The 27,709-nt window shown below is 36.3% G+C and overlaps 1 protein-coding gene across 35 annotated transcripts in view; it reads right to left on the reverse strand.

The window, feature by feature from the left end:
• Window positions 1-27,709, reverse strand: part of ACA10 (autoinhibited Ca(2+)-ATPase 10) — a 150,812-nt gene that overhangs the window by 15,165 nt on the left and 107,938 nt on the right. For 27 of the 35 annotated variants that reach the window (XR_014349619.1, XM_082903498.1, XM_082903507.1 and 24 more), the window contains 8 exons: window positions 27,400-27,465; window positions 27,208-27,306; window positions 21,340-21,450; window positions 20,392-20,562; window positions 19,290-19,349; window positions 16,358-16,522; window positions 14,775-14,891; window positions 14,371-14,469 (listed from right to left, as the gene is read on the reverse strand). Coding sequence is in view for 34 of the 35 variants with exons in the window: in XM_082903498.1 (XP_082759624.1) it covers window positions 14,371-14,469; window positions 14,775-14,891; window positions 16,358-16,522; window positions 19,290-19,349; window positions 20,392-20,562; window positions 21,340-21,450; window positions 27,208-27,306; window positions 27,400-27,465 (888 nt within the window). In the remaining variant the exon portion in view is untranslated. The remainder of the gene's footprint in view (window positions 1-14,370; window positions 14,470-14,774; window positions 14,892-16,357; window positions 16,523-19,289; window positions 19,350-20,391; window positions 20,563-21,339; window positions 21,451-27,207; window positions 27,307-27,399; window positions 27,466-27,709) is intronic. The other 8 variants (XM_082903515.1, XM_082903512.1, XM_082903513.1 and 5 more) reach the window with 1 other exon arrangement.

The raw sequence follows: 27,709 nt of genomic DNA on the forward strand, positions 1-27,709 counted from the left end.
CACAATTCCATTCCTCTGAATATTATACAAGAAGACGATAAGGGAACTCTAAATTAATAGATGAATAGCTACGGTCTAAATTACAATGGCAGATTAAACGGCAACTGCAAGGTCATCATTAACCCACAATCCATTATAATATTGCCCCAAGAGAAGGTAATATTGCCCCAAGTGAAAGGAGTCCTCATAAATTCTCAATCACAGTTATAGAAACATATTATTTGTGTTGATCATCACTACATAGTATTCACTCCCTTATTCTTTAAACAACACAAGTAGCATTCCATCTCTTAATTCTGAATTAGTGTTTGATTGTTGAAGTTGTTGAATTGCCATTCCAAATTAGTGTTTGATTGGTGATTTTTTTTTTTTAATTGATTATAAGAAAACCTGTCTTCTTCTACTTGTGTTATTAGCACACCCACAATTTTTTATCTTAGGTAAAACTGTGAGAATATTATGTTAAGTGTGTAAATATATTAGTCCTATTTTAGATTAGGTCTAGCATTACTATATAAATTGGTTGTACCCCTTGTATTAAATACTATTGAATATTATTCAAAATTCTTACATGATATCAAAACTATGTACGAAAACCTAGCAACAATCGCAACCCATCATTTGAGTTCGATCGAGTTCTTTGGTTCTGTTCTCTGGATTCGATTGGGTTCTCTAAGTCCTCATCGAGTTTACTCTCTAATTCTGTGCTTTATCTAACTTGGGCAACTTATTTGAGTTCAACTTCCGACCCATCTGGTTTGCTTCACGAGTTCGCATCACAGCCCATTTGGTTCAATCAGCTAGCGGCCCATCCAGTTCACATTGTGAAGCTCTTTGGTGGTTCTCGAAGTCGCGTTTGAACCCACATCGCAATTGGCATCTGCCTTCATCCAAGTCGTGACCCCTCGAGCACCAGAATCGACCCATCTGTCGTTGGATCCGTCTCCTTTGTTCACGAGTCTTCTCGCCTCTCTGGTTCAACTTCGACTGTCACTGGAACTGCGACATCAGTTATGTCTCTTGTTCTCTAAATTGTGACCTGGTTCTGGTTCTCTCTTGTTCTGATTCGTGACCTGGTGATCTCTCTGGGGTTCTTTCTCTCTGACCACATAGTTCTTTTTTATTCTTGTTTGGACCAAACAAGTTTTTGGATACTACATTTTGACTCCAAGTCATATTTTTGTTTTTCATTTGGGCTCCTTTGGCTTCCATTATTGTGGGTTTTATACTGTTCTTGTTTACTGGTTCATTACAATGTTGGATGCTAAGATAGGCCCACAAATAGGCCATTGACTTCGGATTAGTGTATTTCTGGTCATGAGAAGGGCCATTAGAAGTATTACTGTCCTAAGAAGGGACGTCTACCTGTCTCATCTTCTCAGTAGTCTCAGGCCCAGTTCCGCGCTCCTCCGAGAACTTTTCGGCCTCCTACCACTTCTACTACATCTGTTCCAGCTCTTGATCCCGATTTAGCTACCTTGAGTGGCTCAGATTGCTCAGCTTCAACATAAATTGTCTACTTCCCAACTATCCCCGTCTGCCTCCGCTCTTTTCTCTTTTCATTTAGGTTTGCTTAAGTCTTCTTCGTTGAGCTGGAACACAACAACTTGCACAAAATTAAACCTTTATTAGGTACAAAGATACTCTTAAGTACACAAAGGAAACTTTCAAGGACACATCACTTGGAATCACTCACACTTCAATACTTGACTCCACTTCTTGTTGTTGTTGTACCTTCAATGAGGTCACTTCCATTTATATAGCCATCCAACTTCTCAATGGATGGCTAGGATCATTTTGATCTAAGGGCTATTATTAAGCCTCTAGAATTTTCTAGCATATACTGATATTTTCCCTATATTGTAGAACTTTCTAAACTATTCTAGTATATAGTCGTACTTTCTATACTTCTAAAATATTCTAGAATCTTTCAAAATCTTTTAGATTTCTCCAAGCTTCTCCAATGCTCCGAAACCTTTTACGATGTTCTAGAATCTTCCAGATTTCTCTAGATCTTTCCGGAGTCTTCTAGATTATCAACATATGTAGTTATGGCCTAGATAATTCTAGAAGAGTCAAAGATGACTCTTAACATTCTTCAGGTATATCTTCGTCTGTCTGGCTTTTTGGTTCTGGTGCCTCTCATCATATGACTCTGCATCTCTCCTTACTTCAAAATTATAGGATATGTTTGGTTTGGATTTGTAGAGTGATTTTGGAAAGAATTTTCTAAAAAATTTGTTTGGTTTGTAAATTTTTCAAAACAATTTCCAAAATCACTCTCTTTCTTACCCTATCAATCAATCACTTTTTCTCTCTCCCCTCTCCTTCTCAATCACTTTTTCTCTCACACACATCTACTCAATTACAACAAAATATCAAATCATTCCAAACTCCCAAACTCCAAAACTACTTTCAAAATACATAACCCAACAAACCAAAAAAATTTCTAAACTCTCTCCCCAAAACAATTTTTAAAAGCTACTCTCCCAAAACCAAACCAAACATAACCATACTCTTCCTCCCTTTCCTATTACTGTTAATGTTGCTAATGGGTCTAACATGTCTGTTATGTCAGTCGGGTCTGTCCTACTGTCTCATATGTCAGCTGTCACTATTCCATATGTCCTTTATGTTCCTCAGTTATCTGTCAATTTATTATCTATCACTCAGCTTGATGCCTCCGGTTTTGGAGTTATCTTTTCTTCTTCTATCTATTCTATATAGAATTGGATGTCCAAGCAACATATTAGGGCCGATTGTAGAGTTTGAAACCTTTATGTGGTGGAGAGCTTGCATCTGACTACCTTTCTGGCTGTTTTTTTTTTTTTTCTCTTTTTTTTTTTTTTCTCCCTCCCTTTTTAGTTGGATTCTCTATCAAGTCCTTTTTATTTATGGCATTTGTCTACTGACCGCTTATGGTCTTTAGCTCAGTCAAGTTTATTGGGTAAAGTTTCTCCTAGTCAACTTACCGAGTGTGAAATACTTCTATTTCTGATACACTATTTTCTTTAATTCATACTGATGTCTGGGGCCTTTTTCCTATTCTTACCAAAGGGGTTCTACATACTATCTGTCATTTGTTGATGACTACACCCATTACACTTGGTGTATCTTATGACTTAGAAGTCTGACTTCTACCAGATATACCGTACTTTTCAGTCTATGATCACTGCACAGTTTAGGTATAATGTTAAATTATTACAGTCTAACTTGGGTGGGAAATATTTTAAAACTGAATTTTGTGAGTATTTGGCCAATTTGGGTACCATTCACCAAACTTCCTGTACTAATACAACGGCCCAAAATGGTCGAGCTGAGTGTAAATACTGTCATCTTCTTGCGATAGCTATGTCTCTTTCTCTCTGCCACTATTCGGGCTCCATTTTGGGTTGAGACAGTTCTTACTGCTGCTTTTCTACTCAACTGTATGCCTACTCCCCTCTCTCAGGTCGTTCTCCTTACAAGGCTCTATTTTTTCTCAACTTCCCAATTACTCTCTCCTTTGTGTCTTTGGATCTGCTTGTTTTGTCCTTCTTTTCCATAAAGATAAGACCAAACTTAGTGCTCGGTCTATCCTATGTATCTTTTTAGATTACAGTCTTACTCAAAAAGGTTATCGTTGTTACGACCTTGTTTCCCGTCACTTTTATGTCTCCCGTCATGTTACCATTCTCAAACGTCTTACTTTCAGCTTCCTCCTATCACTACCCTGATTTCCAAAGAGGATTTGGTTCACATTAATCCATTTCCTTTTGAGGTCCCTTCCGATGAGTACATCTCTATTGTTCCCCATGAGCTTGTTCCCTCTTCTCCTCCTAGCCCCCATCCTACTAAGTACATCTCTATTGTCTCCCATGAGTTTGTTACCCCTTCTGCTCCTGCTCCTCCTCATGCTCCTCCATTGTTAGTCTATTCTCATCGCAAGGTTGTTCGCTCACCAGTTGTCTCCTCTACTGCTGCTCTTCCTTCTTCCTAAGACATTGATCTTGCAGCACGCCAGTATCCTGATCGTGAACGTCATCCCCAGAACAGGTTTGAGTTATTCTAATACATGTTTTTCTGCTTTACATCGTACTTTCTTGTCTGTCCACTCTTTTTTAGAACCTCAGTCCTACAAGGGGGGCTTGTCAAGATCCTAATTTGGTTCGAGCTATGGAGGATGAGTTGTCTGTCTTACAGAAGGCAAGTTGGTTTCATTGCTTACTGGCAAGAATTTGGTTGGTTACAAATGGGTCTATAAAGTCAAGACTTATTTTGATAGTCCTTTCAAGCACTACAAAGCTCGCTTGGTTCCTAAAGGGTTCTCACAGGAGTATGGTATTGATTATGAGACCTTTGCCCTTGTTGCCAAGATGACTACTGTTCATACTTTGATTTTTATCGTTGTTGTTCGTCATTAGCCTCTCTATCAGATGGATGTTAAGAATGATTTTCTTAATGGCCATCTCACTGAGGAGGTTTATATGCGTCCTCTCTTTGGCCTTGCCCATTCCTTTGGACAAGTTTATTGTTTTCGATATGGTCTGTGTGGTTTGAAGCAATCTCTACGTGCTTGATATGATCTCTTTCAAACAGCTGTTACTCAGCTTGGGTTTCATCCTTGTGCCTAGGATTTTGCTTTGTCTCTTCTCCACACTTCTGCTAGTTTTGTTGTTTTGTTATTGTATGTGGATGATATGATCATCACTGGCTCTAACTCTTCTGTTATCTCTAAAGTCGAGTAGCATCGCTTCTGCATCTTCGAAATGAAGGATCTAAGCCCATTGTGATATTTTATTGGTATTAAGGTAGCTTCTTCTCCCAAGGGCTACTTTCTGTCTCAAGCCAAGTATGCCGATAAAATTATTCACCGTGCCGGTCTTACTGCTAAGATTTTTGATACCCCCATTGAGCTTAATGTGAAACTTAACACTACTGATGTTGTCCTTCTGGAAGATTTTACTTTATATTAAGAGCTCATGGGTTGCTTATTATATTTGACGGTTATTCGCCCTGATCTTGCCTATGTTGTTCATGTGGCTAGCCAGTTCGTTTCTAATCCTTGCTCTACATATTGGGATATTTTGATTCGGATTCTTCACTATCTTTGGGGTACTATCTTTGGGGTATTATTCAGATTGCCCATAACACTATCTTCCATGAGCGGACAAAACACGTTGAGATTAATTGTCATTTTGCTCACCAGCATCTGCAGTCTGGCTCCATCTCTCTTCATTTCATCCCTTTGGCACTGCAACTTGCTCACTTCTTTACCAAGACTCACACCACTGTTCAATTTTAGTTTCTTCTTGAAAAACTCTCAGTGTTTTTCATTAAAACACCTTGACTTTGAGTAGAGGTGTGAGAATATTATGTTAATTGTGTAAATATATTAGATTAATTGTGTGAATATTACATTAATTGTACGAATATAGGTTTATTCCTATTTCCTATTTAGATTAGGTCTAGCATTACTATATAAATCGGTTGTACTCATTGTATTAAATACAATTGAATATACAGATTATTATTCAGAATTCTTACATAAACTCCTAATATAATAGTTTTTTATTATTAAAAAAGAATTTTCTATATTGAATAAATTTAACTTATAAGAGTTTTTTTTTTTTTTTTTTTTTTTTTTTTGCTGTTGAATAAATTGAATTAGTATTAGTTTTTTTCGTTATTTTTAGGCGTAAAATTCATATAAAATGCTTCTCAAACAGATTCAATGTTCGAAAATTAGAAATAACCCAATAGATTTCAAAGAACTACGGTCCATATCTACTGCAACCCAATAATGAAATTGGTTTTCAATTGGTCCAGCAATGTACTGTGAACCATCACGCTAGAGAAAATGAAAATTAATGAAAAAGAATCCTAAAGAATAAAGCCAATAATGTTCGATTCATTTTTCATTTCAAGCAACAATAAATAAAGCTCATAAATCTGTTCTAATGTAACAATGGAACTGCATGGATTTTCTTTGGTTGAGAAGGGAAGAAATCAGTTTATTCTCAAATGTTACACCCAACGTTTTGAAAAGCGATTGCGGTCACCGTAATGGTTGCGGTGAAGCAATAACAGTTGCGGGGTGCAAAGGACGTAACGCAACGGTTGCGGTAACCGGAACCATGATTTTTTTTAATTTTTTGTACAATTTGAAGAAAACTCACCGACACGCATATATATATTTTCAGAATCACATTTATTGGGATTTAAAATAATTTTTTATCAAATTTTGTTAATTTTTAAGTATGATCCAATATATTTCATATTTTCAAATTACTACAAAATGAGTTTTTTACATTTTATTTCAATAGTAAATGATTTTAAAAATAATTAATTTTGAATGTCTACAAATTATTTTTTTACCAATATTTAAACTAACTGAATAAAAAATATTCACAATTACTAAATGAAAGGATTATAAAATAAAAATTGTGCTATAAATTTTTTTTTTTTTAAAAATTATAAAGAAAAATAATTCATATAAGATTTTTTCTTTAGGCTTGGATCACTTGAGTATTTGTTCTTTTTTTTGTAAGTTTTTATTTATTTATTTATTTTTTTTGGGAAAAGGAAGCTATTCAGAATATTGTAAAAGAATGTAACAATGTCTAATGGACCATTACGGCCGTTATATAACACCAAAATGGCCGTTACAAATGTGAAATTCCGTCACACCGCTATAGCGGCAGTAACAGGTGGCAGTAAACGCCACAACCGTTACGTAACGGTTGCGGCTATTTTCTAAAACATTGGGTGAGGCGATAGTGGTAGCGGTAGCGGCAGTAGTTGCAGGGTGTAAAGGTCGTAGCATAACGGTTGCGGTAATCGGAACTGTGATTTTTTTTAATTTTCTACACAATTTGAAGAAAACTTGCCGATACGCATATATATATATATATATATATATATTCAGAATCACATTTACTGGGATTTAAAATAAATTTTGATCAATTTTTATTAATTTTTTAGCATGATCCAATATATTTCATATTTTCAAATCACTATAAAAGGAGCTTTTTATATTTTATTTCAATAGTTTATGATTTTAAGAATAATTGATTTTAAATGTTTACATATTATTTTTTACCAATACTTGAACTAACTGAATAAAAAATATTCACAATTACCAAATGAAAGGATTATAAAATAAAAACTGTGCCATAAATTAAAGAAAAAAAATTATAAAAAAAAAAATTCATAAAAGAATTTTTTTTTTTTTTTGCTTGGATCATTTGAGTATTTGTTCTTTTTTTTTAAGCTATTGTTTTTTTTTTTATTTTTTTTTTTTTAGAAAAGGAAGCTGTTAGAATGTGTTAGAATATTTCCTATTTTATTCTGATGAATATTTAGTATATTCTTATTTAATGCCTTATTGTTTGTCATAACCTAAAAAAAATTAAAAAGTCAAAAAGTTACTCTCCTATTTAAATCACACCATCTTATTTAAGTCACATCACCTCTTTACCACATCACCTCAAACCCAACCCATACTCAACCCATATTTCATAAAAAGTCAAAAAGTACACTTCTTTAGATTATCCCAAACCACCCTTTAATATAAAAGGGGATGAGATACCACTCATACCTCTAACTTTTTCTTGCTAAAAAATAACATGGTATCAAAGCCACTCTAAAACCGTAGAAACAACCCTATAGCCACTTTCGCACCACCACCAAAACACCACACCAAACGCCATTCCACTAGGGTTTTGACAGGATCAATCATTGGTATCAGAGCCACTCTAAAACCTTAGAAACAACCCTATAGCCACTTTCGCACCACCACCAAAACACCACACCAAACGCCATTCCACTAGGGTTTTGACAGGATCAATCATTGTCTCCTAGGACCCCGACAAGCCTTGTCGCATTCTTCTAGGACTTCGGCATCCCTAGCCACAGCCTCCTCGAAGCCCCCTATTTTTCACCTAGGTCTGTCGGCAAGCTTGGAGTTCAGTCGGGTGGGTTTTCCTCCCTCCTCAGGCTGCCGACAGCCACTCAGGACCTCTCTGGTTTAGTCGGCTCTCTGGTTCACGTCAATCCTTTCATCTCTTTGGTTAAGTCGACTCTCTCTCCTCAGTCGACTGTGACGGCTCTGTCTTGGGTCTGGGTTGAAGTTGTTATTCGGTGATTTAATGTAATTTGCCTTCTCTCTCCTTTGTTTTTGTTTTTTCCTTTTCTGTCTTCCAAAAAATAATAAATAATAAATTAAATTAATTAATTAAATTAAATAAAAAAGACCCAAAAAAAAAAATGTTCTCTTAAATTCTTTTTTGTTCTGTTTGGTATGCTTCCCATCTTCCGGGTTTGTGATTAGGCCAGTGTTTGTTGTGAGGGTTCCTTAGTAGCGTATTCATGGCAGAATTGACTAGTGAGTCTACTACTTCACATACTCCTCAGGGCCCGAGTCCTGGTTTGCCTACTACTATGACTGATTCCCTTAACCCTGGCCAGAAAATCACCACCTCTCTTTAATGGTCAGAATTATCTAGCGTGGTCGCAGAGTTTGACTATATTTTTGAAGAGCAAAGGGAAGATAGGATATGTTGATGGACGCGTTCAGGCCACCAATTCCACAGATCCAGGTTATGATCAGTGGGAGATTATCAATTCTCTTATCATGGGCTAGTTGATACATTCCATGGTTTCGGAGATTGGTGAAGGATACTTGTCTATGGACACAGCACAGGATATTTGGGAGGCTGTGGCCACTACGTATTCCCGCAAAGGCAATTTTGCCCAGACTTTTGAGTTGCGACGCTCCATTGACCGGTCTGTCCGGGGTGAGATGACTATCCTCCAGTATTTTACGTTCCTTAGCAATGAGTGGAAGAGACTTGATCATCTTCAGGACTACAAGCCTGTGTATCGCACTGATTCTGCTGGGTACCGAAAATTTGTTGAACAAGTGCGGGTCTTCAAGTTTTTGGAAGGTCTGAATGTGGAGTTTGATCCTGTTAGGAGTCGTGTGCTGGGTATGGATGGGCTTCCTTCTCTCCAAGAAGCGTTTGCTTATGTGCAGAATGAGGAGAATCGTCGTTCTGCTATGCTTCCATTTGCCTCTTCTAATCGATTTGGCCTAGTTTCTGCACCCTCTTGAGATGAGGATCATGGTTCTTGTCCTCCTTCTGAGAAGGATACCCTTTTATGTGACTATTGTCGTCGTCCTCACCACACTCGTGAGACTTGTTGGAAGTTGCATGGACCGCCATCTGGGGGTCGTAAAGATCGTTCTGGGCCTCGCAGGGGTCGCTCGGGTCAGTCTAGAGGCCGAGGGCCCAATGCCCGAGCTCATCATTCTGATACAGTTGAGCCTCTGTCCCCCGCTCCGGTTGTTTCCTCTGCTGATATCTTTGGGTTTTCTACTTGTGAGTTGGAGGTTGCTCTTCACCACTTGTTAGATCGTCAGGCATTTGGTTCATCTTCAGGTAACTTTGCTCATTCAGGTAACTTAGCTTCTTCTACAAGTGCTTTCCTATCTCATCAAATGTTGCCTTGGATTATCAATTCTGGTGCTTCCGATCATATGTCTGGGTCTTCTGATTTGTTCTTCGCTTTTCAGGACAAGATAAAGTTAGAATTGCTGATGGTACCATTTCTTCTGTGTCAGGGAAAGGTGTAATTCATGCCACTGCTTCCCTTCCTTTGTCTTCTGTACTACATGTTCCCGATTTTAGTGTTAACTTTTTTATCTTTGAGTCGTATTACTCGGGATTTGAATTGCAGTGTAACCTTTTTTTCTTGATCATTGTCTGTTTCAGGACCTTATAACAAGAAAGATGATTGGCAGTGGTAGAAACGAGAATGGTCGCTATATCCTAGATCAAGTAGACAAGCAGGCTCACACATCCATCCAGTTACCATCTACAGAGGAAGACCTATGGCTGTGGCATCGTCGTCTTGGGCATCCATCTTTTTTGTTACTTAAACATCTTTTTCCTTCCCTTTTTTTGAAAAATAATGTTTCTGAGTTTCAATGTGAGTCGTGTCAACTTGGAAAACAACAGTGAGTTTCTTTTGCTCCTTCTATTAATAAAAGTTTAGTTCCTTTTACATTGATTCATTCTGATGTATGGGATCCCTCTCGTTTTGTGTCTTTAAAGGGCCACCGATGGTTTGTCACCTTTATTGATGATTGTTCTCGGCCCACCTAGGTATATCTTATGAAGGACAAATGTGAGGTTTTTTCTGTATTCCAAAATTTTCATAAAATGATTTGCACTTAGTTTGGGGCGGTTGTCAAAATTTTGCGTTCTGACAATGGGGGAGAATACATTTACTCTGGCCTTGCCCGCTATTTTGCCACTCATGGTATTCTTCACCAAACTTCGTGTACCAATACCTCTTAACAAAATGGTGTTGCAGAGCATAAAAACTGCCATCTTCTTGATATTGCGCGTTGTTTGTCCTTTGAAATACGTGTTCCTAAATCATATTGGAGGGAAGCTGTTCTTACTGCAGCCTTCCTTATCAATCGTTTGCCTACCCAGGTCCTCAACAAACACACTCCTCTTCAGGTTTTGTTAGGGTCCCACTCATCTGGTTTCTCCATTCCTCCCAAAACCTTTGGGTGTGTGCGCTTTGTTCATAACCATTCTCCTACCCGTAGTAAGTTGGATCCTAGGTCTCTTCGGTGTCTTCCTGGGTTACTCCGCCACACAAAAGGGCTACAAGTGTTATCATCCCCCCTCTCGGAAATGGTTTGTCTCTATGGATGTGTCTTTCTTTGAGTCTCGGTCCTACTTCTTGTCCTCTTCGGTGTCCCAGTCCTCCCTTCAAGGGGAGCCTTGGCATGAAGCGATTCCTGTGTCACTACCATCAGTGATTGAGCAGGTTGAGAATGTTAATGGTGACCTTGCTATTGATATTGAGAATGTTGAGTCTGAATCCACAATGAAAGACGGCAAAGTTTATGTCAGGGACAAGGATAGAAAACAAGTTACTTGGTTACAAGAGACCCATTCGGATTCTCCACTGCTATCTTCTTCTCCTGATGAGTGTCCAAAATCCTCTTCTTCTGATGAAACTCCAGGTAACTCTATTATTTCTGATCTAGATGTTCCTATTGCTAAAAGGAAAGGGGTTAGATCTTGTACTCAACATCCTATTTCTCTTTTTGTCTCTTACACTAATCTGTCTCCTTCCTATAAAGCTTTTCTGTCTAAAGTTTCTTCTGTGAGTCTTCCTTCTAATTTTCAAGATGCTTTTTCTACTCCTAAGCATGGTTATCAGAATCCCGATTCGGATCTTACGATCCATTTGAGTACAATCGATCCGGATCGTGTAAAAAAATCCTTATAGGTAGGATCTTTCGATCCTGGTAGTGGGATCTTATAGGATCGTGGAATCCCGATCCGAATCCGATCCTATCCGATCTAATTTACAAGCCTTGTTTTGTATTGTATGACGTATTTTATTGTAAATTTTATGTTTGTTGTCTAAATACCAATTTATGTGGTCAAAATAAATAATAAAAATTAAGTAGTATTGAATCAAATAGACTAAGAAAAACAAACTAGCAAACAAACATTCAAATATTGCGGTTATTTAAGAAAATTAAATAGTTGGAAAAACAAACTTAGCTTTAGCGGAGTCTAAGGAGGGTAAGATGATTGCAACTTTATCCCAATTTTTGGAGAGATTATTTTTGTGACTCGAATCCGCTCCACTAAGGATACTAACGACAAACCTTATCATTCGATTAAGCTACTCTTTTGAGTTCTTAATCTATTTTCATATCCAATTTTGTTAAATATTTTTTCTTTACTTTTTATGCATTATTGTAGATTGTAATGCATTTTGTTATAGAATTCTTCTTCTTCTTCACCTTCTTTTTTGATGAAATACAAAACTTTTACCATCGAGTTTTCTATTGTATAATATTATATGTACATTTTACATAGAATATTGTATTTTTCACAATATCTTCACTTCTTTTTAATAGAATATAGGCTCATTTTGTGTATACTTTGTAAGAAATATTTATTTAAATTAAATTATTATGTAATTTGTCTTTTTCGGTAGGATCTTACTATTCTCGATCCGATTCTACGATCCGATCCTATAAACACCTCCAACGATCCAACGTAGGATCCCGATTTTAACAACCTTGCTCCTAAGCGGAAACATGCCATGATGGAGGAGATGAGAGCCCTGGCTAGAAACGGCACTTGGGAATTGGCTGAGTTGCCTAAGGGCAAACGACCTGTTGAATGTAAGTGGGTGTACACAGTGAAGCACATTTCAAGGCAAAATTGGAGGCCAAAGGCTTCACGCAGACTTATGGAATAGACTACCAGGAGACATTTGCTCCTGTTGCTAAGATTAACACTGTCAGAGTCCTCTCTCTTGCCTCTAATCTTGACTGGCCTCTCCACCAATTTGCTATGAAGAATGCCTTCCTTCATGGTGATTTGGAAGAAGAAGTGTACATGGACATTCCCCCAAGCTTTGAGGATGTTAAAACTAAAAGAAAAGTATGCCGACTACGCAAGTCACTTTATGGACTCAAACAGTCACGTAGGACTTGGTTTAAGAGATTTACTCGGGCCATGCTGCGATATGATTTCAAACAGAGTCAAGTTGATCATACTTTGTTCGTGAAACACTCCTCACATGGTAAGACGACAACTCTTACTGTTTATGTGGATGATATTGTACTCACAGGGGATGATGTTGAGGAGGTTCCTCGGTTAAAGGAGTATTTGGCTAATGAGTTTGAAATCAAAGACTTAGGTAGCTTGAAGTACTTTCTAAGTATTGAAGTTGCTCGATCCAAAGAGAGCATCTTCATATGTCAAAGAAAGTATGTGTTGGATTTGCTAAAAGAAACTGGGATGCTTGGAAGTAAAGTCTGTGATACACCACTAGAGACTGGACTGAAGCTTAGTGAGGATCAAGCAGACGAGCTTGTAGACAGAGGGAGATATCAGCGGCTAGTGGGTAAGCTTATCTACTTATCCCATTCGCGTCCTGACATTGCTATCGCAGTGAGTATGGTTAGTCAATTTATGCATGCTCCACATGCAATTCACCTAGAGGCAGTTATGCGGATACTTGAAGTCTTCTCCGGGAAAAGATCTCTATTTCTCTAAACATGGTCATCTTAGTGCAAAGGCATATACAGATGATGATTGGGCTGGGTCAGTCACTGATAGAAGGTCAACCTCTGGCTATTGTACCTTTGTTAGAGGAAATCTAGTTACTTGGAGAAGCAAGAAACAAAATGTAGTTGCAGGGTCTAGTGTAGAGGCTGAATTCAGGGCTATGGCTCAGGGTGTGTGTGAGCTATTATGGATCAGACTACTTTTGAGGGATTTGGGGATTCATCAGACAGATTCTATGCGGTTATACTGTGACAATACGGAAGCCATCAATATAGCTCACAATCCAGTTCAGCATGATAGGACAAAGCATGTGGAGATTGATATCAAGGAGAAGCTCACTAGTGGCACTATATATACGCCATTCGTGAGATCCGGAGACCAACTAGCTAATGTTCTCACCAAAGGATTAGGGAATAAACCATTCCGTGACATTCTTAACAAGCTGGGCATGAGAAATATCTTTGCAGCAGCTTGAGTGGAAGTGTTAGAATGTGTTAAAATATTTCCATTTTATTCTGATGAATATTTAGTATATTCTTATTTTATGCCTTATGGCACTTCTATAATTATGGTGATGATTTAATATAAAAGAGAATGAAATACCACTCATACCTCTAACTTTTTCTTACTAAAAAATAACATGTTCATCCCACACTTCTCCTTAAAACCCAGGTATTAAGGAGAGAGAAACTGGAGACCAGTACAGATGTGGCAATTCCAAGCGACGTGGGACACATTCCAATACACCCTCCTGGACCACAACATACATTAGCCAGACAAATGTCACACCAATAACAGGCCCAACTAAGCTCTGATACCAAATTGAAAAGTCCAGCCTACACTTCTCTTTAAAACCCAGGTATTAAGGAGAGAGAACCTGGAGACCAGTACAGATGGGGCAATTCCAGGCGATGTGGGACACATTCCAACAGAAACTATTCAGAATATTGTAAAAGGTTGTGACGGTGTCTAATGGGCCGCTACGGTACCACTACAGCCTTTATGTAACATCGAAATGGTCGTCACACATGTGAATTTCTATCACACCGCTATAGTGGCCGCAACGGATGGTGGTAACCACCACAACCATTACGTAATGGTTACGGCCGCTTTTTAAAACCCTACACCCCAAACAAAAATTTGGCTTAAACAAAAGTCAATGAAATGACCAGTTTCAGAGAAGAAAAAAGGAATAGAAAAGCAAGTCAGCAAGATTATGAACTTTTGCATGTATCAATCACTACCGGAATGCTTGGTGTGCAAAACTAACCTTTACAACAGAGGCAAATTTGTCATCCAAGATTATGATGTCTGAGCTCTCCTTAGCAACTTCTGTGCCTTGGATGCCCATAGCAAGACCAATGTCAGCCTACATTCCAAAACAATTACCAAATCATTTAAACAGATGGGCAATACAGATAAATACACGTATCAGGAAACCATGAAAACACCAACTACTTGTTTTGTTCCACAGGAGAAACCTTAGTTGCCAAACAAATACAGTCCATTCATGAAGCCCAACTCAATCAGATCATCAAATTGATTATTATCGGTTCCAAAGCAGCAGAAACCTAATTTGAATAAATGAACGAAGGAACCCACACTACCTATATATGAGTTCATCTGAGGAATATAACAACGGACCTCTACCATCAATCAGAGACTGTCTCATACCTCATGTAGTGCAGGAGCATCATTAGTGCCATCTCCAGTTACTGCAACAACATGTCCCTTCTTTCTCAATGTTTGCACAAGCAGCAGCTTGTCACTAGGAGAAGACCTTCCCATTACCTATACATTGTTGAAATTAGGAAATAGTGATGTTATAATCATGGTAGTATTGAAATTAGGAAAGAGTGATATTGTAATTATGATAGTGTGTATAAAATCTATGATTGTGTCAATCACAGATTTAATACCTTTTTTTATCTTTGTTTCCTTTTTTGTTTGTTTCCCATTTTGTTGGTTTCTTATTTTGTAATATTGTTTCATTATAAATACAAGGCTCTACCTCATTCATAGGTAACCAAAATAATTATTTTCATTCTTTTTGGTATCAGAGCTAGGTTAAGTACTTAGTAATTTTGCTTCACCGGCGGGCGGTAGCCTTGCCTTGGCCACCCGCCAGACCTCAACCCCTTTTAAACTGTCTCAATATTGATTTCGATAAGTTCCTACAACGGTTCCGAAATGACCCCATAAACTGTCCCGACATTGATTATGGTCAATTCCTACAACGGTCAGGCATGACCCCTTTAAACTGTCCCGACATTGATTCCGGTCAATTTCTTATAGGGCAGTTCAGTCCCTTTTTTTTTTTTTTTTCCCCTTTTAAGGGTGTGGTGCTGATGTGTTAAGCATTTTTTAGCCTTTTTTTTATTTAGTGGACTACCAGATATGTTCGGTAGCATTTATTTGGACTAGCCGTTGAGTTTTTTCCCGGCTTCAGTGCTGATATATCAAGCACTTTTTGGCCTTTTTTATTTAGTGGACTACCACATTTGTTCGGTAGCATTTATTTGGACCAGCCGTTGAGTTTTTTCCGGCTTCTTCCAGTCATCCATCGGCAAGCTGCGTTTATTGAATATCTTCACACCAGCTTGAGGAGGAGTATTGAAATTAGAAAATAGTGATATTATAATTATGGTAGTGTTGGAATTAGAAAACAGTGATATTGTAATTATGGTAATGTGTATAAAATCTGTGATTGTGTCAATCACAGATTTAATGCCTTTTTTTTTATCTTCGTTTTCTTTTTTGTTTGTTTCCTATTTTGTTTGTTTCTTATTTTGTAATATTGTTTCATTACAAATACAAGGCTCTACCTCATTCATAGGTAAGCATAATAATTCTTTTCATTCTTTTTTGTTGAAATTAGGAAATAGTGATATTATAATTATGGTAGTGTTGGAATTACGAAAGAGTGATTTGTAATTATGGTAGTGTGTATAAAATCTGTGATGGTGTCAATCACAGATTTAATACCTTTTTTTATCTTCGTTTCCTTTTTTGTTTATTTCCAATTTTGTTTGTTTCTTATTTTGTAATATTGTTTCATTATAAATACAAGGCTCTACCTCATTCATAGGTAAGCCAAGTAATTTTTTTCAAAAAAAAAAAAAGGCCAAAAAGTGCTTAATACATCAACACCACATCAAATGACTCTCATTTTTATTCACTCCAAATTGGTTATAAGGCGGAAGCATACAGATAATAATTTACAGAAATTGTTGCAAAGGTTAATCTTCAAATCATACCGATATCTTCTCCGCAATTTCTTGTCTCCGAACTTCAGATAATGCACGAAATTCTTTCCCTTCTATGATATTTGGCTGAGTAGCATCAGCACCTGACACTAGAATCCCACATTCTAAAGCTATTGCTATACCTGTTCGCAGATTGTCACCAGTGACCATACGCACCTATTCAAAATGAAAATATTTTTTTCAACCAATTGAGCTAGATCTATGACCAATAGATACGGATATGAGATACCAGATATGGATATGATACAACATGGATATGGCAATAGCACAAAACTTTAAAAAAAGAATACGGGCAAGATACATTGAAACAATCATATAATTTTTCGTTGTGTTATACATAAGCTCAAACAATGGTAAAAGACAATATGAATTACGCATTAGCTTAAGAGCTAATAGTCAATTTACTTTTTCTAGTGGGTCCTATAAAAGATTTATTTTAATATCAAATCTAAACTATTCCTATTGCACTTGTGCTTTTTCCCGTCGCACTTAAAAATGTAGTAAGTTTACATGCTTATTTAATTGTTGAAATCCAATTTTAGTATGATTATACTTTCTTTTATTTATTCTTACTTTCTACAACATGTGGATATGGATATGGATATGGATATGGGACATATATATATATATATATCACAATAAGGATAAATTAATTTGATAAATTCTGAAAATGCAGGGTACTTCTTTAATCTCACTATTTTCTGCTTCTACAAGAAATAAGAAAAATAGTATAAAACTATTTTTATATTTATCACAATAATTATCCTTACGCAATAATTCATACAATATCAATTTCATAATAGTCTGGATATGTGACCCAAGTATCTATCCGATACTTTCAAAACTAAAGGAAACTAATATCTAGTATATGATACGTTTAGGAAGTATCGCATATATACGCGTGAGCATCTGAGTAGTAATGGTAGACACAGGTATGATACAGATACAAACCTTTTATACAAGTAGGTGTTTGCCATGCACTAAAAAAGTGCACTTTTTTTTTTTTTTTTGCATACATACATTTATTTGGATTACATCAATCAACATCTATCAAGATCTCCTCTCTACTTTTCTACCCACTTTCTCTACTTTTCTACACATTTTTTTTTATAAAAAGTCAAAAAGTGCACTTATTTAGAACATCCCAAACCACCCCTAAATGTGGATTCCGTGCTTTATATTTCTGTTACATGGACTCTTCTACTTTCCCCAGAGTACACGTGTCCACCGGATATGACACGAGTAAGGGTGTGGGATATGTGTCTGACACTCGTACCCAATTTAGATACTCAGATCCTTTAAATTGTGAGAATGTATGAAGAAGAAGAAACTCACATTTACTAGTAAAGCAATATTTTTAGTCTTTCACATGAAATAGATATAGAAATTTCATATGTTTCCTGAATCCTATTTAATTTCTAATATATTTCTACATAGGAAAATGTTTGGGAACCCCACAAAGGAGGACCCCCATTGATGTATTAACCATTGATGTGTTTGAATTTTTTTTTAGCGTTGTATTTGACAGTGACATGAATGGTTCAGATCATTTTAAAAATTGTGGGGGGTTGTGTTTTGTGGAGGTCTCTATCATTACTGTTCTACATAATTTACTATATCTCAGCCGAGAATATTATATAATATGCAATATTTATGTGTACATGACGCATCCCCTTACCCATATCCAATTTTGGATATGTATCCGTAGATCCTAAAATTTAATTTTATGAAGGTCTAATACTTGAATACACACCCGCACCTGATACTCGTACTCAAGTCCATGTAACATAGCTTTATATAGTTGGATAGTACATATAAAAAGCTGCAAGGTATTTACATACATCATAATGGTATTCACCCAACTTAATATCAAAACAATAGAATACTAAAACACCCCATCTATCCCCCCACCAAATATATATATATATATATTGTTCATAGAAACTATTCTTATGAAACGATACTTATTGCATTCAAAAAAACGTTCTTCATACAAATGCTCCACGAGAACGTATTCAATTGAGTGCGAAAACATCAGATCATCAATGAGAAGCAATAAGTCTTTTTCACCAAAGAGCTAATATATGAGCCATTGAGCATCAATTGTGAATTAGTGCTAACAACCATTTCAATAAAATCTATTTATTTGCTTAAATAGTAGTCAGTTAAATTAATCAAATCAAGGACCGTCGTAAATTGAAATAAATGTCTACCCAATCACAGCCAAGCATTTCATAATTAAAAATAATCACAGCCATGAATTTGGCATTTGGTGCCATTAAAGATCTGCCAGTGCAATATGCTCTCAAAACACTACATGTCACCTGCATAATATTCAGAACCGTACTACATATCACAAAGTACTTCATTGCTAAAAGCTAAATGAAAACCCAACTGGAAATCCTAGGTAATGGTCAATTATGGGACAGAAAAAATATACAACATAAAAATCATACACAATTTACACCAAATGCTCTATCATCTTAAATTATTTTCCTGTCCCATTAATGCGTAGTGTAAGGTTACAATGACAACATTCAAACTAAATTCATAAAGTTCAACATATCCCATATCTGAATAATAACTTCCAATGCAGATACTTGTCAAAACTCACAAAACACAGGGTCAAGCGAAGGATCAGGGCCAAATGGACCCAAAAAACAGACGAATATAGATGGCAGTTCATGAGCTCACGTGAAGCCATTACTCGAAACAACCAACAAGCAAACCCGTTGACCCTCCATAAAAATATATAAAAATAAATAAATAAAGTAGAAAAAGAATTGGTACATAGCTTAGAAACTTTACAAGCAACAGCAAAACCTTAGATCTCTTTAGAATTTTAATATTAGTTGGTACACAAAGAATATCACCACAAACTATATTCTTCATGAACAACTAGAATGAGAGCCACAAAAAATACCTTAACACCTGCATTTGTGCACAACTGAACTGCATCTTTCACACCTGGCCGACATGGATCCTACATCACAAAATATATATGCCCAAGTGAGAGAAGAAAGTGTGTCAAGACAATATTACCGAAAAATAGAAAACGATTCAGATAATATCATTGGAAAATGAGAAGTACCAGAAATTCACCATGAATAAGAGAACAATTGAAAAAGAGTAATGCTAACTTCACTAAAATAAGCAGTCAAGTGCAGTAATATAATGCAGACATCCAAGCCATGACAATAAATTTTGAAATCAAATACAGCTTCCAAGTATTCATAGATAAAATTAACATCAAGAATTCATCAACAGAACATAAGGCATTCTTAGTTTAACATATAAGACTCGAAATATGAAAATGATATGAAATACATGAAGTCAAATCCTAAGAATGAGCCAAAAACCCTTTTAATTATTCACTTTCTAATCAAATCTCAAAAAGCTGGGATATAATAGATGAAAAACTCAACCTAGAAATAATGATCCACACAAGTACATAACATAACCCAACAAATTAAATTATTTCAATGTAGATTGCAGTGACCCAGGTCCAAGAGCCAAGATTTCTGAGGCTTGAGCCCAAGATGGATGAGATGAGGTGGAGATCACAAGTCCACGAAATATGTTGCAAGTGTGAGCTTTGAGCCTTCATTGTACAAGCGATTTGAAGCCATCTAGACCGTTGACCTAGGAATGATCCATGGAGTTCTCTGTGTCTTGCCTTTGCTTGAACTGGATTTTTCCGAAAAGGTGCTCATATGCTGGCTCACCACTAATTGGATAATATTGTATAATATTGAATTCAAAAACAGTCATTTGGCTAAAAAGTTACAGTACAATAGCTATCAAATAGTGGCAGCAAATTTCTAAGCCACTTTGTTTCTTTTTGTCCAAGTCACTTCTTTTTTTCTATTTTTTATTTTTTTGTGGTCAAAGTTGCTTTTCTTTTTGTCTGACTCACTTCCTCTTTTCTTTGTGAATTTCAGGAATATCCCCATTCATAGGTCCAAGATCTACATAATTATACCCTCAAACTAATAGGTACCAAATAAACAAAGCAAAAATTATACCTTCAAACCAACAATAGCTAGCAACACAAGATCATTCTCAGGTATTTCCCAATGAGCCAATTCCTCCTCATCACTTGGAGTATTTTCCATTTCATAAGATCTATAAGCAATAGAAACACAACGCAAACTTCTGGCAGCCATATCTTCAATATCTCTTTGAAATTGTTTCACCTATAGACAAGCCACATTCCACGAAACGAACCATTGGTTGAAAATTTTGGAAGACAACTATGAATGTGATACACAGTAGGCAGTTTTTTAAAAACTTAAAATTCTGAACTCATACACATTACGTTTTAATAATTTTTTTCTTCAACAAATTTTAAAAACCACGTAAGCCCTTTCCATAATTCACATATTTCAACACACTACCTTAGCCCAAACAGAAAAGAGGGTTCTGTTTGGTTTGATTTTTCAAATTTTGTTTTTAGACGGTTTTCATTTGTTTTTAATGATTTTTTTGTTCATATTTTAGTCATTTTTTTACTTTTTAAATGCACCTAATCGAGATACATCTAAAAAGTCAACAAATTTGACTAAAATAGAAAAAAGGTTCACTCAAAATAATTGAAACCTATCCAAAAACCAATGAGTCTTTGTTTGGGTTTTCGTTTGTTTTTATTGACTTTTTTTTCACATTTTAGTCATTTTTTTTGATGCATCTAATCTGGATGTATCTAAAAAAAAAAGTAAAAATTAATTAAAATATGAAAGAAGTTCACTAAAGACAAATGAAAACCCGTCTAAAAACAGTTTTTGAAAAATTAAACCAAACTAGATTTCCCAATGTATCTTGAAACTTACAAAGATTTTGGAAATTTAAGAACACAAAATTCTTGAAATTAACAAAAGATATTTAAATTCAAGAAAATCATTTTGACTTGACGAAATAGCTTCAGACAACTATTAATGCCAGCCACCATTAACCTGAAAAAGAGTATCTCAAACCTTATCATCATCCATTGGTATGAAATGATCATTCGTATCAATGAATCTTGTACACGAAGCTAAGACTATTTCAGCGGCACCTTTCCAATGTAAATGAACTTCAGAGTCTGGCTGTACATATAACAAATATTTTAGAAATATACAAGCAACAACATTCTATTACTACTGGAAAAATATAATACAAATGAAATGAATATTCATTAGATACATCCAGAGTTTCACAAAATGTTTATTTGAGATGAATATTATTTTTTGGCTCAAGAAGATAAAAAAGAATGACATCACTGAACCAGAGACATCCTGTGGCATTAACGTAGGCTGCTTTCTAACCAAATTACAATGTGTACAGCATTAGAATAAAGAGTCTCAGCATGCAAAACAGTCAAGATCACCACTTAATGATCCCACCTACACATGGCAGATGCTAGTCTGATAGTGTTCGTGATTTGACAAAATTTAAATGCATCACCAACATTTTAAACAACAAAGAAATGAATTGGTCAAAAGAAAGGTGCAAATGGATACCCAACTTTCTGATTATGGCATTGATCAAGAGAGGCATGTATGGAATGAACACTCACAACAAAGAAAACCATGAACAAATAAACAAGAGATACTCTCTCTCAAAAACTGTATTATTAATCACCAAAAGCTGATTTCCCCAAGGCTTACATAAGTTTATACTAAACTAATTCATGCTAATCAATTAACCCTAAAAAGGAAAAGATTAATTCTTGCTAGTCAAAAATATCTAGATTAAAATATTAATTTTTGTAAAAGAAACATAAATTAATAATTGAACACTATTCTATACTAAACTAGAATATTCAAAATAAAATATTAATTTTAAAATAATAAAATAAAATTTATAGATGTTCTAAAATATTTCTACATCAGGTACCCAACCCAAAAATGATTAAGCGGTTTTATTTCTAACATGATAAAGTCAAAGTTTTCAATCAAGACCTCCTAGGTAGTTTAACACAAGGAACTAACAAGAATTGGTCTATATCAGGTATCTCATGAGTACCCAACAGGTAACCAATGTGAATCAAAATGCTTCCTTTCTTCCACCACATTAGAATAGCAACCTTTTTAAGAATATAGGGAAAAAGGATACAAGAAAGAAGAAATATACACAATCAATTTTGGTGAACCTATCCCAAAATTAATTGCTCAAATCCCTACGAAGCAAGATCGGTAGAACTAGAATGATGCAAGACATATGACCCCAAAAAGCTTCTTTAATAATCTAAAGAATAAAAAAGCAAAAAGGAAAAATATGAATTATGTAAGACATATGCCCCAAAAACTTACTTTTGAAGAATCCAACGATGATTAATAGTCTAAAGCACGTATTGAATGGAAATTATCAAAAAATAAATAAAATAAAATAAAAATAAATAGAAGAAGAAGAAGAAGAAGCAACGTCATAGGCGCATTTCAACTATAGAAGATACCCTGACATATTATGATACAAACTGCCTTCAGCAGATGATTGGATCAATATCTGCATAAAAGATGCATAATATAAAAGAACAATAGTATGCCTATGGTAAAATTGCAATGACGGTGAAAGAAAGATCCTAGGTTTATGACTTCGATTTCATATTTGTCACACGACCTATTAAATCATATTTTAAGGTTAATCTATGACTTCATTTGTGCTCATGTCTGTGTGCAGCGGTTGCTGAAAATGATGTGTTTCTTGGCTAAATTATTTCAACATATAGTTTGCTTGTGTTTTTCTATTAGTTTAAACACTAGGAACTCTGCTTGATTATGTATACGTTTGCACAAGAACTATAAAAACCCAAAGAATGAAAGCAACAAAATTCACACACTACCACATAAGTTAGTTATAGATCATACAAGCAAAACCATTTCAACTTGGTGTGTCAGCACACTTTGTTTGTACATTAATTTCAACTAAATCTAGGCTAAGATTCGTATGTAGCCTGATCGGGGTTTAATTGGATGACGAGACCCTAAACCCAGTCTTTGAACCTGCACAAGACAAATTACAAGCGAGTCTATGAAATACAAAGGAAAATATGCCCAATCAAGTGATGATACAAGTGGGGCCTACGGTGGAAAAGTTATAGAGGATCACTTTTGTTAAGTCACCAATTTTCCCAAAAGCCTAAGCTATTAGGAAATGGGCCCAACAATGAATATCAAGCTATCTAACACCCTCCCTCACGAGCAACCCCGCCTTGCACGGGAAGAGACAAACAGAGAATCAAAGAGAACGAGAGGCAAACAACCACACAAAGAGGAAGAAACCAAACGGGGACAAAATACCAAATGCCAATGGAGAGACTTGAACCCAAGACCTTTTTAACCAGAACTCTGATACCATGTTAAGTCACCAATTTTCCCATAAACTTAAGCTATTAGAAATTTGGTCCAAAAGTGTATATCAAACTATCTAACAACTTCTACAAAGATCAATACGATCGGTCTAAATTTCATAAGATACGATAAAATTACATTCAAATTTAAATGATGATATAATTACCAATTTCAATTCAGTTAGATTAAGACAAAAGAAATAAAAACAAAAGAGAATATGACGAGAAAGATCGAGAAAGAACGATGCAAGACAAAAGAAAAAGATAAGAGAATAACCTAGGAGAAGTTGAATGGCACCAGAAGATGAGAAGTTGGATGCATTTAGAACTCCTAGCAGAATCTTCTGATACAAAGTAATGCATTTTGGCATAAAAAAAAATGTTGGGGCAACATATCAAACGGCAATGACTGTAATTTTTGGTGACATGATTCACGACATTATCGAAGGTTATGTTGATGATCTTTGTTGTCAAAACAAGGAGAAAGGAGGAACATATGCAGGATTTGAGAAGAATTTTTGAACATCTAAGTAGACAAACACAAGATAAACCCACTAAAATGTGACTCCGGGGTTTCATCTAGAAAATTCTCAAATTTGTGGGTTCGAAACAAGGGAATCTAAGTGGATCCTACAAAGATCATAGCACAATGAAGATTAGCTTACATCAAACAATTTATTTCTAACTTAGCCGGTCAACGCTTACTGTTCTCAAGGTGGAGGAAAAAGGATATATCATTTGAGTGTGATCAAGCATGCCAAAATGTATTTTAAAGCTTCAGCTCATTCAAGACCAACTTGTTATGTAAACAAGTCAAGTGTGAACACACGTTGAAACTCATATGTTTTTCAAACCAAGCTTGAACAACCAATTGCTCACCTCAACTCGGCCCATTTATAGCCCTACCTTCCGTAAGGCAAGAAATTAAAAAAAGAAAAAATAATTTTTTGCAGAAATTATAAATCTATACTTGGTAAAGCAACAATTCAATACAATATGAGTTGTTTTATTTAAAACATTAGTACTATTGATTCATCTTCCATTCATATACTATTTTTTTTTTTTTTGATAAATAATTCATACACTGATTTCACACCAAATGATTATGAAAGTTTTCATGATTATTTAATGATGTAAAATTGTTTTACGATTTTGAACTGCACAGATTCAATTGGATTACTTACGCATGAGAAAGGAGTTATTGAGAAAACATCAATAGTCAAGCACTGACCAAGAAGGTTGTAGCTTGTAGAATAGGGATCACATAAATTAAGCTTATAAAGTTGTTGCAGGGTGTTAAAAATGATGTATTATTGATTGATATCTGATTGATTAATTACAATTCCTATACAATCTATATATAGAAGAAAATGTGGTAGTAGGTGTAGTGGAGGTGATAGTGGGTTAGGTGAAGTGGAGTGTGTGGTGAAGTGGAGGTAGGTGAAGTGGAGTGTGTAGTGGAGTAGGTGAAGGTAAAGATGGGAAATTCTAACAGCCCCCCGCAAACTCAAGGAGGAGAGAAACTAACCAACTTGAGTTTGGAGAGAGTAACAAAACAAGAAAATACATAAAAATAAAAAAGGATAGGAGACACTGTATGGTCGTGTCAGACCGTTGGTGAAGACACTGAAAGGTGGTGTCATAACGTGTTAGAGGACACTGTATGGTGGTGTCATAACGTTGTAGATGACACTGTATGGGGGTGTCATAACGTGGTAGAAGACAGTTTATGGGGTCATGTCGGACCGTTGTAGAAGACAGTTTATGGGGTCATGTCGGACCGTTGTAGCAGACAATGTTGTGACAGTTGTTGTGACAGTTTACGGAGTCTTGCTGGACCCTTGTAGAAACTAACCGGAATCAATGTCGGGACAGTTTACAGAGTCTTGTCGGACCCTTGTAGAAACTAACCGGAATCTATGTCGGGACAGTTTACAGAGTCTTGTCGGACCCTTTAAAAAATCGCATCCTCAAAAGGTGCGCCCAATTTTTCAAAAGGCGTGCCATCAAAAGGCGTGCCCAATCCATAAAAAAGGCGTGCCATCAAAAGGCGTGCCATCAAAAGGCGTGCCCAATTCATCAAAAGGTGTGCCGGACATGATGGTGAGGCACGTGGGCGCCTTGGCTTGCGTGCCCGTTTGTCGGCTGGTGGCAAGAGGCGCGCGATGCGCGTGGCTGGCCCTGGCTATTTAAAACAAGGTTGAGGCGAAGGCTGTGCATACCAGTCTGAAACCTCTGAACTCTCGGAGAGCTTGTCTCTGCAAATCTTGAAACACCCGGTAACCAACCCTTCTCTGAAACACTTAGCAACCCAAAAACATGGCCTCTTCTTCCCGTCCAGCTACCCAGAACCTGCTCACGCTCTTTCCAGAACTGAACGAGCCCACAAGAGAAATAACTGGTGCGGTGGCCAGTGAACCTCAACCAAACACCACTGGGTTTGCTCCGTTGAACTTTCCGATGCAGTCGGTGGAGCAAAAAATGGCAGTGCAAACGGATGTGGAGGCTAATCAGTATACTTTGAAGGCATGTGTGGAGTCCATGACGGCGGTCACAAACTTGTCGCACCGGCTGCAGAGCAGGACAAATGAGGTGCAACAGTTAAACTCCCAGCTGGCTCTGCTCCAACGCATGTATAAGGATGCGCGAGCAGAGATAAGTGTGTTAAAGGCGGAAAACAAGGAACTGAAGCGGAAAGCCACCGTGATGTTTCGATTCGGAGGTCCGCCATATGCTGCAGTGGAGGAGTATGGGGGAGTGAACGTGCTCGGCGGTGTGGAAAACACGGAGGCAGCACCGTCAAGGGCCGCTCAGGACGGAGGCAAGAAGAAGAGATCGGCGGCAGAGTAGAGAAGACAAAAATCCCACTGTGGATGTGGTTGTGTTTTTTTTTTTTTTTTTTTTTTTTTTTTTTTGTGATGTTGTAAAATGGTGATCGGGGTTGATCCCGAGATGAATAAAATGAGTGTATTGTGCAAGTTCGTCTTCTGCCTGTATTCGTTTTTTTTTTTTTTTTTTTCCATGACCAACAACTAGAATGTATAGATTTTCCATGTAATACTGCAGGGAGAGAGTTCCATGACCCACAACTAGAATGTCTAGATTTTCCATGAAATATTTAATTGTTTGATGGTATCACCATAGGATGATATTCATGTAGCTAAACCCACTTGGTTGGGACATAAAGCTTAGTTTGGTTTGGTTTGGTTTGGTTTGTTTTGTTTTAGTAATCTACTAATATGTAACATCAGAACTCTCATTGCTTACCTTAACTTTGCACACAAAATCTGCAACACATTCCTTCATTTTTTATCCAGTCTCATCCGTGCTTGAAACAATATAACTTATATAAGACTGAATCCATGACTCCAATTATCTTAGTTCAAATGTGACAATAAAGACCATACTGCATGTAACTTCAAAGGACAATGATCAACATAAAAACATGCAATCAATCAACGGAAAGAAGAATAATTTTTGAACAAAATGTATGTAGAACTTTTTTTTTTTTTACCAGTTTAAGTGCAACGCCGCCTCGCTTTTTCTCCGAGTTGAACGGAAAAACATGTATGATTGAAGAATTTGATCTAATTGCATCAAAATTCATGCCAAGCTGTAAAAGATATATCAACAGTTAGACCTGTTCTTCCAAAAGATATAAACAAATTAAAATCAAATAACGAAGTAGATAAAATAGCAACGGTACATCGAGGCCCCATTGGAGAATGGCCTTTTCTGTTGGTGATCCAGCAACTTCGTACTTTCCGCCACCCTGTTAAATACCAACCACAATAAAGGATAATAAATTGAAAGATAACCAAGTTGAGTCAATAAAAATATTTATAATGAAGAATCTAGTATCAAATTGGGATAGGCAAGAACACATCATAGAAGGAACAACAGCAGACAGATAATGCTTAGAAAAAACCTCAACAACTTGCTCTCATAGTTGAGGACCTCAACAATGAGACAAGGGAACACAGCTACTAGACAATCGAGCTACCACAACAAATTGA

The sequence above is a fragment of the Camellia sinensis genome, chromosome 13 (genome assembly GCF_055761805.1).
Source record: "Camellia sinensis isolate YWXY chromosome 13, ASM5576180v1, whole genome shotgun sequence".
Classification (NCBI taxonomy): Eukaryota; Viridiplantae; Streptophyta; class Magnoliopsida; order Ericales; family Theaceae; genus Camellia; species Camellia sinensis.